General features: G+C 36.9%; 1 protein-coding gene across 1 annotated transcript in view; it reads left to right on the top strand.

Annotated features, from left to right (window-relative positions):
• Positions 1-1,126: 1,126 nt before the first annotated feature.
• The window catches only part of cntn3b (contactin 3b), a 61,237-nt gene continuing 43,862 nt past the window's right edge, over positions 1,127-18,501 (top strand). Inside the window, exons 1-3 of the mRNA XM_036530763.1 lie at positions 1,127-1,193; positions 8,269-8,405; positions 14,847-14,982. Coding sequence (XP_036386656.1) covers positions 8,351-8,405; positions 14,847-14,982 — 191 coding nt within the window. The 5' untranslated portion in view covers positions 1,127-1,193; positions 8,269-8,350. The remainder of the gene's footprint in view (positions 1,194-8,268; positions 8,406-14,846; positions 14,983-18,501) is intronic.

The raw sequence follows: 18,501 nt of genomic DNA, 5'->3' as shown, positions 1-18,501 counted from the left end.
ATGAAAAGGAGACAGACAGTATTTGTGTTGGTAGCACTATACGAAAAGCGAACAACGCTTGCCCATGCAAATTATTCGTCTAAAAGTGAAGCACTACAGACGGAGTCGACGGTAGGGTGTGCTGTTTCACGCCATATATATTTGACCATGTTGTAAACGCATTCTAGCAATATGAACTTTATATAATTGTTTTTATCCTATAACTAAATACCACCGTTTAGACAGTAGATCTTATTTTACATATAATTTCTAATAGGCCATAACTGATCCGGTTTAAAATAACGCATGACTTAAGGATATACACATGTCATGATATTGCATATGTTTATTTCACATTTAAACACGTTCTCTTTGCAAATCCATAGTCATTTTCAATTAAATCTGCAATAGTATTGGAATGAACAAGAATTCTGACCTTAGATCATCGTCAAAAGAGCCTCCTACCTGTGAAAGGAGAATAAACGGGAAACGCGTGGCTGGAAAAACTCCTGACAGACACCATACAGGTGTTAGCTCTGTAATGAAAATCGGAACGTGTCGAATGACAAGCGGGCGTAGGCCCAAGACTTCGGATTTGCGGGCGTTTCATTTTGGATGTGAAAAAAAGTGGGTGTTCAGCGAGCGAGCGAGCGGTGGCGCAGTTTATCGGTGCGTGTCTCTCTCATCAGACAGGGGCGCCCCATTGCCGCCGCACAACGACTGGAGTGCACGAGACGGAGCAGACGAGATGCGCAGAATGTAAATCTCAGCTCAGAAGTCCCCGAGAAGCTGCAGAGACGCAAAAGCACCGGTGTATCCAGCAGTCATCGACACGCCGGAGCAGGGGGCTCTGTGATTCGTGGGCTAATTGTGTGGGTGCTTCGGGGAATACAGAGAGAAAGGCTTCTCTTTCTTAAAACGAGAAGGAAGATATATTTTCGTGCGTTGTCTCCTGGACAGAGGTGCACATTGACTGCCGAATTGTGGACGCTGGTGTAGCCTACTCTCGGATCCTTGCCTTGGACTGCGTTTCACTGGCCAACTGAGCGTTCTCACACAACTGAGGAAATGCTTCCATTACCAGTCATCTGTAAAGACAGCCTTTAGCACCGGTCCTGCTCAGTTCATGGAAATTGTGGGATCAATGACCAACTCAAAGCTTGGACCTCTAATTTAATGAAAAGGGAGGAAAACAGCATTTCACTAAGCAGTTGGTAAGTAACAGTAAATCTGCTTGTATTGTGAGAAATATGCCGTACGATGAAGTGGCATGATCCGACGGAACAGTATTTTTACATAATATTTTAAAGATGTGTATTTATAAAATGTAGCCTAATAAAGCAGTGGCAAAGGAACAGTTACTGCTGCTGGACATTTTCCGCAAATTCCTTTGGAAGAATGTGTACCGTTCAAGTATAAAGGTTTCTGTCATTTCATTCAAATGTGAGATTTTTCATGTGGGTATTCCTGCATTTTAAACGGTATTCGTAATCCACCTCCCCCACAGTGGTTCAAATGCAACGTAAAATACAGAGGGTTTGTAGGCAATGGCAAAAGTTCCCTTTTGCATGAGATTTCATACACTGAGCTATAACGTCTGAATAGACGGAATGTGCAAAAATCATATACTAGTCCCCTCGTCCTTGGCAACTTTTAATCTCCTTAAAATGTGGTAGAAGTCAGTGCTTGTTAAAAATGAAGTCTCTCAAAAGGAACACCAGGCATTTGCGGATGCGGTTGGTTATGACCATGTCATGCATATAATGCCAATATGATGTTCTGCGAGGAGCAGCGTAATGCCGCCTGAGGCTGTGGAGATTTATCTCGCTGTGGCTTATTTTATCATCTAGGGCAGAACTCCATACGGGGCTGTTGTGTGGTTGCGGTCAGTGCAGGCAGAACATTCCGTTTTGCTATTTACTGCATGCAACTTTCGATGACCCCTCCCCCGCCCCCTAAAGATATGGGCAGGTGATGCCTGTGGCTCTTTGCTTTTCAACATTTCCATTAGTTCGATTAGTCATCCAAAACGTAATGCAATTATTATGCCCCTTTTTCCTTTTCTCACAGTACTGGGTTCTTTGAAATAAACTTAGGGGTCTTGAGTAGTTGCTTTGTGCGTGAGATTCAGCGGCATAACAGCGCGCGCTGCGTTGACACCTCTTCCGAGAATCTATAATCTGTCGCCAAAAACTGCCTCACCTCAGCTCTCAACGAGACTATCAACAATCCTCCAGAATTGACACTAATCTTCTGTCAGTCTATATGTGCCTTCTCAGACTGGCAAATGCTATTGTAGGATTACTGGTGGCTTGCATGGGAAAAAAAAATCTGAATGCAGCAGAAATGAATATGTTAGCACATCCACATCTTGAAAATATGCCGCTCAGTAGGGAACACGTTTTCATCTCCCTCCCCTAATACCCACATTCGTGGTTAATAATACTCTAGGTATACTTCAGTACTTTGTTATCTTATTTTGTGACTTAGACGCACAACCAAACATAAGATGCCAACATAATATGCAGATATGTTCTGGTGCAAAGTGTTCTGGAATCATGTTTGACCACTATAGTGTAGTGTTTGCTTTAGGATTTTTTGCTTTAGTTTGTATAAGAAGGCAGGTGTAGTCTCTTTCCTCTCACTGTGTCTGAGTGGTTAGGAGATACTTTGGAACAGTTTAACGCCGGTGGGGAAAAGACCAAACCATGGTTTGGCAAAATCATGTGCCTGGGAATGTGGAGGGCTCAACAGGAAGAGCTGGAGAGAGAGAGTTCTATACTGCTTGGTCTCTTCTTCCTACCTCCTTGGCACAGTGATGCAGTCATGGCCCTGGGGCTGGGGGTCTTGGGACACGCCACTATGATAATGATGTAGTGGGATGGATCACTGACTCTCATTCCGCTCTGTATTAAGTGCACTCACTCCATCCTAGCTCCACAGTTACAGCTTCTCAGATGCATGAGAGGATTCTGCAGGGTTTCAGTCAACTCTCAGATTAAAGCGTGGACTTTCAGGAATATCCTTAACACACCCCTTTCTCTCATCCTGTGAACTTTGATGTTTGGTCATTGACCATGGTTTTCTTTCAAGGTGAACTGTTCAACCTTGTTTATTCAGAGGGTCTTCCGTATTGGGTATAGAATGAAACAAACCCAGAGGCAGTGTATGTAACAGTATGCTGGAAATTCCTTTGGCAAAAAATATATTAATTTAAAAAATAATAAAAAAATGACCTCAGCCTCCAGTTGTGGTGTCTTTCAGTTATGTAAAACAAAAATGTATATTGTGTATGCATTGTTGATGAAATCTGTATGGTTCATTTACAACCAGCTGTCGTGATATCATCGTTCTGTTGCTTTGTGAGTCTTCGCAAGCCAGAAATGAATATTTCATGTTATTCATGCTATTGTAGCAACACACAGGTGTTATCTTGCTGTTGCATTTTGCCAATTACATGTTGTTCCCATCCAGTTTTCTATAATGGTTATTATGTATGTGTGTGTGTGTGTGTGTGTGTGTGTGTGTGTGTCAGTCACGGTTGGTTTGTCAGTCAAATTCAGCTGTTATCATATTGGTGAATTAATGTCCCTGATGACGTGTCGATCAGTCACTCATGGAGCTTTAATGTTGCTGTGTGCTTTCATGGCAGAAGCACTTGAAATACCAGGCAGGAAGGTCTGGATAATTACATTTACATGAAATGCAAAACAGTATCAAAACATTTTTTAGTTTGCAAATGTTACAGAATAATGATTATTGTAGATATTTCTCTAATAAAATCACCAAGAATGTTGTTTTTTCTTGGTCTTGTTCATTGAATCTCTGCACTAATTTGTGATCATAGAGATTAATTTAGTCTATATGTCATACAGATAGACAGCCATCCATTTGATGTCTGTCGAATCCACCTCTTCCTGTTTTAAACTTCATAGTAAAGATACGTGTGAAACATAGGCCCTATTTCTGCATAATCCTATTTAGTACACCCTTGATTAAACCTCAAAACATTGCATGTAGTCGAAGACATTCTACTGTAGGTGGCTAGATTGCTAGTTGGAGGAATCTGTGGAGCATATCCAAGTGATTGAGGGCTAATTACCTGCGTTGACCAAGTCTTTGCCATCTGGGTATACTTCAGGACTAAAACCCTGTCATTCTCAGGTCGATAACATGCTGAGAATTTTTCCAGCTGAGTGCAATCATTTTAATGGTAACCGACAAGCACACTCCATCTCTCAGTCTTGGGCACTGACTGAATGGGGCTTTAGCTTGGTTTAATTGCTTCTGAGGCAGGTTATTGTAATAGATCAGGCCTGCATTAAAAATATTTTGTGTTTGTTAGGTCATTTTTTGATGCACAGGCAATGTAAACGCAGTGTATAGATAATCTTTCTATCACAGTGACTTCACGGCAAAGTTTTTTGGCTGGTTGATATGTGTACATTAGTGTTGTTACAACTGAACTTGTACACCATGTTTCCTCTTGCCTTTACTCAGTCTGTCATTTATATTTTAAAATGTGTCCTGTCTTTACATGTTATTCTGGCAACCTGCTTCTTTCCCTTCCTCCGCATTAGCCTTTGTGCAATTATGTAAGATCTCCGGGGAGAACGGATAGCTTTAACCACCTCCCCTATCAATGATGTGTCAAACAATGGCCTTACTAACCAAGGAGTTGTCTCATTAACTGTGGAAGCTGTTCTGCCAAAAAGACTTTCATTAGACTCCGTTATTGTTGAGGTGAAACTGTAATGCCTCATTACATTTGGCAGAACAACCCTGTATTCAACATATCACCTCAAATAGTCAATGGATACCAATATCATACAGAGCCAAATGGATGATAGATAGTAATTACATACAGTTCTGGGTGTTTTGTAGTCTTCTACGTTTCTGATTTGTGAAACACAAAGTAAGCGGCATCCCATTCTCATTTTGACAGCAAAGCATACACAGGGAGTTATTTATTTTTAATGCTACATACCCTGTAGAAATTTTATGATATAGTGTAGAACAGGCAGGCAGCAACTTTTAGTTGCACAATAGGATTGCAGATACATAGAGAAACATGGCACACAATGTTGTTTTTTAAGAAGAAGAACTAAAGCATGTAATCCCATTTGACATGATTTACAGTAGCGAAATATGCCCTATAAACTTGAAAGGCAGTAGGAAATCCACTCTGAGACCCCACTGTGTCTGCAATTACAGCAGCTGAGGAATAATTACTTGCACCAGGACTGTCATGCAAAGCCAGGATTGGCCTGAAGATGATATAATTTATAATCAAATGATGAGAGTTCATCCCTCGACTGAGTCTGTGTGGCCTGTGGCTTTACACTGTGCTGCTGGATGCAGGAATCTGAGGGGCACCTCCTGCAGGCTATGGCTACATTTCAAAGCCAGATGCAAGCCCTCGCATTAGTGTAAGTGAATCCTATCATCTCCATAACCCGTTTGCCCACTCTAAAATCATAACATAAAAGATCAAGTTGGTCTGCTCATTTGGGAATAAAATAACAGTGCATTGCTTATTGACAGTGCATCACCCTGAGACATGAAGAATTTTTAAAAGTAATTCTGTTTAAAAATTACACTATTAAAATAAATCATATATCTAAATATCTAAATATTTAGATTTTTATGTAGAATCTGGAGAGAGTAGGTCTAGAAGTAATCTTGTCCATCACTCACTCAGTCACTCAGTTTCTCATTCTCTGAATGAGCAGCAGCCATGGCAGTAGACAGCATTAATGTCTTATTAGTAGAGGGTAGCAGGGCCAAAGAAGTCACAGACATTAGAATTGTACCTTTTCAGTCCTTGTTTTAACCTTGTGCATTTTGTATACATACAGCACTCAGATGCACCAAAGCTCATTGTCCATTTTCACAAATTAAACATGGAAGATAGTGCAAACGAAATATGAGTGACATGTCAGTAGTAACATGGGTATATCTCACAAAAGACTGCTTTTGGACCCACATTATACCAACTTCTCTGTGTTTGCCTTTTGGAAGAATTAATCATCTTACTGCCGAAAAACAGTCTTGAGATTGACAGTACATTTGAATTCCTCATCTGATATTGGTGTAAGAAAGACCTGCCCTTCCTTCCCTTCATGTATAGGGCTGGCAGTGTATGACACTGAGGGTTAAGTGAGAAGACTTTACAGTCACTCCAGGCAAAAGAGCTGGGCCACTGACAGTTATGAGTTAGCACAGTCTCCCCAAGGAATTATTTGGTGAAGAAAAATATAATGTTAATCTTTTTTTGCACATTCACATACATAATCTATTCTGCTTGGACAGCAAGAGCTGTAAGTGTAGTAGAATGTAATATATTCATTCCATGAAATTCTTTCTGTCATCTCACAACCGAAAGAGCATTTAAGTTGTCATTGAAGTCCTATAAATATGTCATGTGAACATGATCAATTTTTCCATTTGCACAAATCTGTAGAAATATTATTTGATACGATAATATCAAGTCCTTGCCACCATGTGTAATTTGCCTGAGGAACATCAAATGCTGAATACTGTTGAGTTGCTGGAAAATAAGAATAACATTAGAAATATAGAAGTTCATACCAAGTGTGTTTTAAACTTGACCATCAGGCAGGTGTTGATTATAATGCAAATGCTATCTTGAACATAGTGATTGCATTTCCCATGGCTCCATACAGAATGGCCTGTTTGAAAAGTTTTTGTAGAGTGGTCTGTGTCAAAGGTTATTCATACATTTTGTTGAGTTAAAACTGGGTCTTTTTCTGTGGAATGCAGCACATTGTTAAATAATTTTCCTCAACTGTGATATACAAACACAGAACATGTGTATTGTTAAAACATAACACTGTTACAACTATGCAACAAACCACTTGATTTAGCTGATTTTTTGAATAGCTGAACAGATCCTATTTCTGAGGTTGTTAGTCATTTACAGAGCACTGAGAAAAACAGCTGTACTGCAGCCCTCCAAGACTGGAGTTGGACACCCCAGCGAGACTAACCGCCCTTCATCTGTGATATGACAATTACTGTACAATCCATGACTGAAAGCTCTAAAGAATAGAGCATCCTGTAACCTTGCACTCAAGACTGACCACAGTCTACTTGGCTTCCTTTTTCCGTAGTTTGTAGTTCACCGTGCCTTAGTTCTCCTTCCAACACTAATATTCCCCTTATAAATGACTGAAAGATTGGGTTGCAATTCAGCATCTCCTGCATGATCTTTCATGTATTCTCATGACTATAAGCCATTTCTTTTTTTAGTTTCTTTTCCAAATGAGAGATAGTATTGCACAGCAGAATACTAAATGGCTACACCACTATCTGTATTTAGGTTGGCAGTCAGGTCCTATTAATAGGCAGAGAAAAGTAGCTTTTGAGGTCAATAATATCCAGCCCTCTTGTTCGTCTTGTAGAGCAGTTTTGTGCTTGTTTCCCAGCTTGACAAGTAATGTATAATTCAGAGCACTTTTTATGGCGCTGTGTAAATGGAAAATTCTCTTTCGATGAATTTCCTTTGCTTTGTTCTTCCATTTTAATATGGTTCTGTGTTTTTGCACCATTTTAAAAAAAGATACATTGGTTGTATATCATGCAATGTAGTGATTGCAGTATATATACATATATATATATATATATATATATATATATATATATATATATATATGTATATATGTATATCTTCTATTGTCTACATAATGGAAAAATGAAAACAAGGCCAGGTAAAAAAAAAAAAACATTGCAGAAAACAAACAAATAAAATCCACAATTTTCTTCTTTCTGCAAGAATGTTGGGGGAGGATGTGGGCACATACGGTATAGAGCTGGCCTCTATGGATTTAGTTCCTAAATATGGCATTTCAAGTCTATTAATGAGCACAGCTATTTACTGTGGAGGGCTGGCATTGTGAAGCATGTTGTTTTACCATACGATGGATTATCTTTTTGAAATAATAGATAGAATAGAATTGTGTAAATAGATAAAGGGTGCTGCACCTACCAATGCACAAACTAAAATGAATTTAGCCAAAATAACACAATGTGGAGTTTGACTCTTTTGAAGGTTGTTTCTCCTTTTTGTAAGTGAGCTATTTCCCCTCTATTCACTGATTTTGGTTATCATTCTAAACCCCTTTTGCAAGATGACTGAAGCAATGTCTAAGTTGTACGAAAGTAGAGTTTTTAGTTTCAAATTTCAAGCATTTTTGGTAAAGTAAATGACTGCTATTTGTGGCTCAATATGTCTTATTTTAATTATGTCTATAATTACTTTTCCAACAGATTAAGAGTCTTGTATTCAAGGGAAAAGCATTCCATTCACAAGCAATTGGATGAGAGTCTTATTTGCCCTTGGCAACTGAAGATGATGTTACTATGGAAACGACTTGTGCTGCTATCAATCATTGGCTGCCTCGCAGGTAAAATATCTTACTATTCATTCGATTTAACAATGATTCCATGCAATACCTTTGTTTTGATTTTTCCATTACATTGATCTTAGGGTTAAGTGTGATATTTTTTTATATAGCAATGGTTTGGTAACAATATTATGCAAGAAAAGCACATTTGTGCTGCAGTTGGTACATGCAATGTTGGTGCCTACATTATAAATTAGCATGAACACAAAACAAAATTAGTTAAATCTATATGGCGTGCCTGCTATGTACACCATGGGTTATCTGGGAAATGCAATATGGTGTTATCAAATACATATAGATATTTCCTCATCAACATATGATCACATTAACTATGAATTAAGAATATATTGTATGCTTAAAAGATAATCTATAAATATCTATTTATGTGTAGATATTTGTAGACATCGTTAAATGTGAAAAGATGTAGATATGAATATAGATTAGAATAAAAGCAATGGATGTAGAAAAATTTTATGTCCATGTGTAATATGACACAAAAATAGACTCAAATGCCAATGGTCCTCCTGGATTAAGGTATTCAGTGGTGGATTGCTGACTAATATTATGGTAAATATGAATACTTGCATTTTGCTCATATATCCAGCACACTTTGAGCAACACTGTTTTGATATCGTAATTTACTAATATTGTGTAATGCACTTGAGCTACTAATGTTTGCTCCACCTTGTACCTTTCAGTTTGTTTACCGCATGATTTTATTAAGTATTGGTGCAGCCTTCGCAATGCAATTGATGCGTTTCATTTGAACCAAAATCAAATGTTATCCCACTCCACTTGTATGCAAATCATGTGTAGTTTGGCTTCTATTAGATTTTATGTAATGTATAACAAAGCATAAAGACATAAGTTGCCTAATGGAACTTAGTAATCATTCAGTGCAACACAAACGTAATTGAACTAAGTAGAAGGTGTTCCCCTGATTTATGTACTTTTTTCTGTCATTCACAGTTTGATTCAGTATTGTTTATTCAGTTCTTCTTAATTCAAATATATTGAAGATTGTCTTTACTTTGGATCAGGTAGTGAGAGGAAACTGCAGTTCTCAGTCAGTTTTCACAGCGGTAAATACAATGCATAATTTTGTTACTATCTGTGTAGCTGGAAAAAAAAATCAATAGCTCTAAATTTTCCCTGTGGGCAAGTATGGTTCCCCGCAATAGAATAAATATTAACTACACAAAACATAGTTAAATTAGAATAAAATACAGGGACTCTTCAGTATGTAAGTAACCAATAGGAAGCATACTGGATGAATAAAATGAATGAAGTTCAAAAGTAAAAATAATGGACAAGTTAAAAGTAAAACATATAGATTCAATGTTTTCTTTATTAATTTATTTCACAATTAAAAACCAGTGAGATGGTAGCAGCAATTCATATTCTTTATTGTATCCACCGCTTGTTCATAAGCTTATTTAATTAAAAGAAGCAGAAAATGAGTTTTGGCTTAAGTTCTGTTTAATTTGATTGTCATTCATATATAATGAACAGCTATATAAGAATGTTGCATTTATGTTTTTTGGTCTAAGGGAAGAATTACAAAATGATTTCCATTTTTGAATTCTCTATTATTGTTTATAGTATAACTCAAAAGAGGAGAAATAACCACCATTTCATGGAAAGATATTTAGAACTGATTGAAATGTTAATCTTAACTAAGTAGCATTTTTGTGTAGTCACAAAAAGTCTACAAAATCGATTATGTGTAGTGCAATATGTTGCTAATCATCTGGGTTTTGAAATTCTAATTTGCCGTCTTACAACAATAGTGTCAAGTACAATTCTGTAATGAAGAGTAATTTTAAACCATCATTGGAGCAGAAGGTTAGTGGAAGCTCTGAACTGTTTTAGGGCTAAATGTTGTTTGATTGTTTTTTAAAGGCATGGAACAAGATGTCTAATGATAAGAAGCTCCCTTTGGGAAAATATTAGGAAAATATGGGTCCCATCGCAAAAAGCTTCCTTCATGCCAGCTGCTCTCTGCCACGTGGAATTGTTTTTGTCTTTTCCATCAGTCTTCACAAAACTGAGATGTATGTCAGTTACTCTGTAATTATTGAAGTCCCCTAACCAAGGCTGTTCCCACAGTAGGTAGCTGAAAATTTAACCAGTTATTTCATAAAGTTGGTCCATGTGATAAATAAAATGCAGTTGTTATCTATTATAATATCTTGAAGAAAGTATACATAAAGATAATACAAGAGGAGTACAATACAGTAATACAAGTCACTGGTGGAATCATTACTACAACTGATTACAGACTACAAATCATTTCTACAACAAAATAGTTATGGTCAAATAACTGTATATTAATAAAATAATGTACCGCAGTGTCAAGGTGTTAAACATGTCTGTCAATACTGCCATGCAATATATCGCACCATTCAGCACATAGGCATGTACCCCCCTCATCTAATTAGCTCACTAATGGACAGTCATTAACTTGGTGTCAATTAACATCATATACAATTTAGCTTGGCAGCCAGAAATATTATCAGGTATTAATAAGTAATGTATTTGTTTTTGCCATTGTTAAGTACATTGTCCACATTATACAGATAGTGTGCAATGTTATGCTTCAGTGATCATCATGGATAATCTAATAAGCAGCATATGTATGAGTGTTGGGTGAAAGGGGCAATATGCAGTAAATGCAATTCATCATCATCATAATCATCCTCATAATCATCATTTCTGAGATTATTTTCTATGCCGAATCATAAAATCCAGTCATTAAAAGCTTTTGTAAAGCTTTGACCAAGTTCACAGTTCAGCCAGATAGCATGAATATATTGACCTAGTTATCAAACAGTGCTCTCCTGGCATCTTTCTAGACCACCTACGGGAGCATGAAGCATCAGGGATTCTTAAATCAAACATTCTGAAGAGCAGCTTCCACAAGGAGACAGCTGCAAGAAACTTGTGTCAATAAATTAAATAACATAGTCTCCATGTAAACCCACTATTGACATTAGAGTGAACAAGAAAAACTTTTCTTTTTCTTTTTTTACTTTTTCCTTATTCATGACATGATAGCTAATTTTGAATTACAGTTGGTGAAAGTTAAAAGACGTGGAATAATAATCCTAACTAACATAACAGGAAAAAATATTTAGTGACCATTATCATCCATTTACATAACAATAGTATACTAGCAGCAATGCAGATATTACTGCTTTAGTTGCATTAACCACTGGATTCAATCGAGATGGCCAAGTCGAAACTAAGCAAAACCTCCCTAATTAATCTGTCACTACACTTCCAGTAATCTCTGAATGTAATTAAAACCCTAACTCTAACACTAAACCATATCCCAGTGCTGTTTTTAAGGATATTTTTGTTTTATTTTTGTGTTTATGTGTTGTTGAAGAGATATTTCCCCTCTAATGACTTGGCAGTTTTGATCCATTGATTGTTCAATATGTTCGGTGGCAAACTGCTAACTATGATTGCAAAACATGGTCCACTATATATATAGTTATATATATGGTATATATCGTATAGACGTTTCTTTAGTTTATATGGTCAGATTTACAGGTAGCCAGTTTAAGGCAAGGGACTAAAATGAAGAAAAAACTATTAAAAAAAAAAAAAAAACATAATCACACTGTTGCAGTGATGGCTAAAAAAGGTCTGCTTAATATAATAGCATGTTCATAGTACATACGTATTGCTCTCTTTAATCATGAATGAGTACGCTCCGTGCTGCACAAATTCAATGTTAAAACAGGAAAGCAGACTGAAAGCATTCAGACACAAACTGAATGGGCATCAAAGCATGTATGTAGTTAGTAGAAGGGCTACAAATCCCTTTTGACATTGAGGTGATACAACTCTAGCACCTGCTGGATGTCATTCTCTTTTCAATAACAAGTTACCCTTGCTTCGAACCCTCTAGGCTTTTCCCATTATTTCTAGATGCAAATGGCAAGAAATAAGACTGGTGGGACTTTTTGTTTACCGTAAAAAACATCCCATGCTGCAGAGAAAGCCTAGGTTAGTAATAGAACAGCATGAGCTACAATCAATATTGTGCACATAACGTATGAAGTATGTGTTTGCTGAATGTTTTCAATAATGCTGTTGAGAGACATCCAATTATGCTGTTGGCCTGGATGTATGGACAAGGGCTGTAGTAAAATAAAAAAGAAGAAAAAAAACTGCAGTCATTTACGATTGATGGATTCAATTAACTCCATTAATGTTAATTATAAGACAGGAGCTGATAAAGAATGTCCCTTCTGGCTCACGATGGAAATCAAATTATGTTTCATATTGACAAGGTTAAACTGATTAAATGCAGCTTCTTGCATTTTTCCTCTTCGGCTATGCTCCCAGCTTTTGGCAACAGACACTTTGAATTCTGCTGCATTCCGAGGCAGCTGAGATTTCACCCCTGTTCCTGTGGATGACATGTCAGAGATGATTATCTGGATCCCGGGAATGGATGTATAGCTGAAACCGCTACCTTTCCTCCCCTTGTGGCCAATTGGTCCACCTGGGATTTGAACACAAATCTGTTTTTTCTCCCACCGAAGATGACCACAGAGGGGGAGGTGGAGAATTTATAGCATGCTTCTCAAGCAAGCAACACAGACATTGACATTCAGATGTTTAGGTCTAAGGGTAGATGTACTCACTGCTAGACTAAGTCAAATAGCATCTACTGTGTTCTTTGTCACACAATGAAAGCTTTGCATTAGCAAAAACAGTGAATATGTTATTTGTTCTATTTTATTTTTGTTTCAGCAGTCAGTGGAACTTGACTGCTGAAACAAAAATAAAAGTCATCAGTTTTATGGAAGCCATATTGTATGACGTTGCAACAATACCTTTGAAATTTCACATGTCCCTTACTCATAACTGATGCTTGTAGTTTTAAGCTTATGCAATTATCAGTTGTAGGATGAAAATACATTTGGGCAAATCATTTGATGAACCACACTGGGATTATATATTCACAATTTAACATATCAGTCCCATGATGCACAGTGATTTAGAAGATCCTGACCTTATTGGTTTGAGAGAAGTACGTATGTGCATTCAATTGCATGGTTATGGGTGTTTGAATTCATTTGAATGTATCTATATGATGCAAAGTGTAAACCCAGGAAATATTCTGTGAAATGACATTTTAAGGATAACATCACCATTATCACTGCTATGAAGACACAAATCAAATGTCATACAGAAAATGTCTTTAATTGTGAAGTGTAGTGACTAAAGTGGGCTAAAGAAAACATCCTCCAGAAAAAAGGAAAATAATAAAAAACTGTATTGTTGTCTCTTCTGCTTTGAATTTATGATATTGTCTAGTTTATTTCCCATTGGTAAGTCAGATGGTTTCTTTCACAATGCAAGTTACACTTGATGAACAGCATAGCTTCCCTCAATCAGAGATACTCATAATTCTTTTGTGACGGGTTTTACCTGCATATGTTTTAAACAGACAAAAATGAAAAGGAAAACATAGGTAACTCATTGGCTACCCCAGAATATTAAATGCTATTTTAGCATTAATCAGATGATTAATTAAACACGTCATTCTTATGGTGCAGTTTTTGTTGCTGCTTGGTTAGGGTTTCCTTGAAGCAATTGGCAGCAAATTACATTTTTCGCTCAGAATCAAAAGGCTGTGACCCTTTTAGTTTGGTTTACATAGAATAATATTTATGATGTTCTTATTCATTTCATGAGTGACAGTTGGGCTGTACATGTATACAGTAGCTGCATGGCAAAATGGAACACAGTATATCACAATGATGTCAGATATCTTTTTCTTTACCTTCTTTAAGAGAAAAGGTGCATTGAGATTTTTGATAATTTATTAAGGCAGTGTGAATATAGATGATATGGGGCCATCAAATTCAGAAACCACCAAAGACAGTTTACATGAATTGAAATGGGTGTAAATGCAGTTTTAAAGGTTACCTACTCTGAGTTTCTTAAAGAAACATAGCAGTGATATGCTGGCTACAAGAACCAAAATTTATGGTTTAGGTCACCTGCATTTAAAGCAAAACTATCAATCAGTCTTGTCTCATATTTAGATCAAAGACAAAAAAAGGTTTAATCCCAATACCTAATGAAGTGTTTATCAAGCTGACACACTTCAGTGTTCTTAAATTAGTTGTTGCTAACTATATTTCTGAAGTGTGGAATACACGTTATCGACTTCACTACTGAGATGTACAAATGTAGACACACACATACACATTCCCACATTCTTATTAATGAAGGAAGCAATGGTATCCCTATAGTTAATGAGAAATGAATAGATCACCCACATTCAAATGGTCTGACAAACTGGATGCTCTATACTGTATATTCCTGCAGTGTCTGTGAGCATGCATGCTTATTAGTTTGCTAGCAATAAAAGGTCATATCCTGGATCTCACTTTTTTTGTTTCCTCAACTTAGCTTTTGCAGAGGAAGTAATGTTCAATGGCCCAAGCTGGAAGACAGAACCCAGTGACCTGATTCTCCCCATCGATTCCCCAGACCAAGAGACCACAATAACGTGTGAGGCAATGGGGGCACCCCCACCACAGTACAGGTACAGTGTAAATGCATCACTACAATGTGGGGGAAAAGTCTAATCTAGTTACCCTCCCTTGAACCTCTGCAAGTGTGTATTGAGTGGCAAATAGTAATGATTTTTTTTTTTTGGAGGAAGAATAAAAGTGGTTGACTCTAGTCTATGTACAACTGCAGTAAAGACTGACGTGCTTCTTATTTATGCTATGTAGTGTCATATTTTCAGACTTTTTTTCAGAATTTTTTCATATTTGTTTTGAAAGTTTGTTATCTATTAGGTATCTATTGGTATCCATTAGGTACAACAAAAAGAGCTGCTGTGGGATTTAGTGAAAGCTCTGACATAGCTATTTGGAAGTCAACTAGCTATGAGTTTCCTTCTCTCGCTGTCCTTAAACCTCTTAATAGAAATGCCATTCAAGAATCTTTTGAGATGTGGGTTTATTTTGGTCTCTTAACATAATTTGGGGTGTACTGCATGGAAATTAACATGCATTTAGGAGATTATAATTGCTTAATTTGCAGTCAAACCTCCTGGATATCCTTTCAACATGTGAGTGGAATTCCTGAAAATAGCAGTCCACGTGCTTTTGTGGGAGATTGTGTTTCGTAGCTTGGTCAGCAACATGTAAGTGCGTAGCAAGCAGTCAAGAGATGCAATAACCTTGTGAGTGACATTCTGTTAAATGCTTACATTTCCTCTAATGTGTCTGTACTCAAAACATGGTCTTAAGGAAGCACCAGGGAGTATCATTATGCTTGTTGTATAAGCACAGCAATTTAAGCATGAGTGGGTCCATTAGAATAGCGCTACTTGGAAAAGGGGAAAACAACAAAGGAATTCATTTTACATCCAACCTAAAAAAACTTTGAGATTAAAACCAAATCAAGCTACCCAGTGTTCAGCTTACTCTTGTGAAGAGGCAGACTCCATGTAAGACAATTATCATGCAAATGAAACCCTGCAGTGTGAGTTGCTCTTGTTCAACATCCGGTGGAATCATGCTTGCCAGCCATGAGCTGAAATGATCTTTTCAGCTTTTTCAATCTTGGCATCATGTATAGGTATTTTTAGTGGATGTTTTTAATCATACCTGCCAAATAATTTGCAAAATTGTATTGGTGTCCTACGTAGTATGCTGTGATATTGAGATCAGTGGATGACATTTCCTTATTAGCTTGTGTAAACATGTGGTAGGAACCTGATGTTATGTTTTTAATTTTCCTGCAGCTATTTCTCTGTTGGTTAGATATTATTTTTGTGAAAGCATCATTTCATCATTTTTACACTTTTTAGATACAGTGCAGGAAGAATTAAGTATAAATCTGTATTAATTTATAACTTGCAGTATTTAGTTGTGGACTGTTATGTACAGTATGCTGACTTTAGAGGCAAAGTGTAATGTAACATTTTTCCAGATGTAAGTTTTGATAATGCAGACTCCTGGATTTAATAAATATTGGCAAATGAAAGTGTCATTCAGTCATAATGAAACAGACCGTCTTGGCATAGAATTACAAAAAGTGGCCATTGGTTTCAATCAAAATAACCTAGCAATCTGAAAGAAAGAGTGGCATTGTTGTAATCTAGGAGGATCCTATTTCCCCTTAAAATGACATGGCAGTTTTATTATTTTATTATTATTATTTATTTCATGGCAGTATTTAACCAAAGGTTCAGGTTAGTAGTTGCAAAATAGGGAACAGTTATGAAAGGAAAATACAATATATATTTTTAAATAAATGTATTTGGTATTCCATAGGGTTTATGACAGTCGTGTGCAGATTCCCAAGCCTATTTTTAAATGAAATGTGTCCAGATAAAATATCATAATATATACATAATATATTTTCATTATGTACACAGCCTACAGTACCTACACATGTGTTACATAAGACTCACACAATAGAGTTAACAGTTTAATGAAGTAGACTAATACAACATTATCTTTTTTCTTTTGCTTCTGTATAGGACTTATATTTCATCAATTTTGTTAGTTTCTGCATGGCTTTTATCTGAAGGCTTTGAAAGTGTTCTTGGCTTCATTTTCTTCAAATGAATTGAATGAAAATTTTCTCAGTAGAGATGGACATTGATGGCAATAGTGCAAAAGAGCACCACTTCTTGCAGAGTGCTTGTGTACCACTAGCTGAAGTTCATTTCTATTTGTATTCATATGGTCCAGAGAGAGTAGAATGGTAACTGACTGCACAGTTACGTCCCCTCAAGCTAAGAAAGGCATTTTGTCCTTATGATTAAAAGCAAGGCATCAATTTTTAGCATTACGTTTCTTTTACACACAGTGGAGCACTCCAGACGTTCCTTGTGCCATAGTGCCAGCTCTCTTCTAGAAGTGCAAATGGACCAGAACGAACTCCCTGAGCTCCTCGAAGTGATTGACTGAAATGCTGAAATGATACGGCTGTGAGTTTCATAAACCTCAACCAGGGCTGTTTTAAATTGCTTTCTCTCTCTTTTTCTCTGTATCTCTGTCTCTCTCCCCCTCTCTCCAATTTAAAATGCTTTATTGGTAGGATTTACATTTTTTGCATGCAGCCACAGCTTATACCTTCTTGACAGACCAGTGAGTTTAATGAGTTTAAAAGGAGTGCTCCATTCAGAAATTAAAATTTGATATGTTTTATGATATGTATCCAATGATAACATGCACGATTGAACATTCCGCACTGTGTCCCACTCCAGTCAGTGACTGGAGCTGGCCTTATTAAGATCAGAGGCTTCCTTCGAGTGAACAATGGCAAAAACCCTGCTAAAATGCCGCCTTTTTTATGTTTAGCTCTTAGATCACTCAAATACACCAAGAAAACATCCTGTAAGAAGGTTAGTGTGTTGTTTGTGCATTGAGATGATTTCACTTATTGGAGATTGAGTGAAAAAAGGCTTGTTTTTTTTTCAATCAGCGATCCTGCAAAGGATTTAGGAGTATAGTAATGGAGGTTCACCCTGTGAGCCACAGCACTACTTCGCTGAAGCTTGCCATTGTCTCACCGGTCTGGAGGAAGGAGAAAAACCAATGAAAGTGTTAACATTGATCAGCACCAAGCGGGACAATAGGAAGATGTAGCCTAATGAGTGGGACTTGGTTATGTCTCATTTTCATTTTCATTTTCATTTTTATAAACAAAATAAGCATGTACTATATATTTTAAGATTTTTCTGGCGTGATTTCTTCTTGTCTTTAAATGAGTGTTTAAGTAATACAGAGAGCTTGGGAAAATCATCAGTTCAATCATAAATTCAATCACATGAGTTTATCTTTCTCTGTGTGCTCTAATGGAAAGTTCTTGCTCATAGTAAAATCGGCTATAAAGTTTACTATCTTGTGGGCATTTCTCTATGTCCTATGTTTTGGGCCACAAAAAATGTTTTCTACAAGTTTATTAACATTGTCACAGCATTAGAGGAAGTGAATTTTTGTCTCTGAAGCTGTGTAAGGATACCCAGCCACTTGGAAGTCTGGTTTTCTCTTTCAGTTTTATTAGCCCATTGTTTCAGATAGTTCAGTGTGACGGTTAC

The sequence above is a fragment of the Megalops cyprinoides genome, chromosome 6 (assembly GCF_013368585.1).
Source record: "Megalops cyprinoides isolate fMegCyp1 chromosome 6, fMegCyp1.pri, whole genome shotgun sequence".
Lineage (NCBI taxonomy): Eukaryota > Metazoa > Chordata > Actinopteri > Elopiformes > Megalopidae > Megalops > Megalops cyprinoides.
Note: the sequence above shows the minus strand (reverse complement) of the source record. Positions and strands in the feature narration are given on the sequence as shown.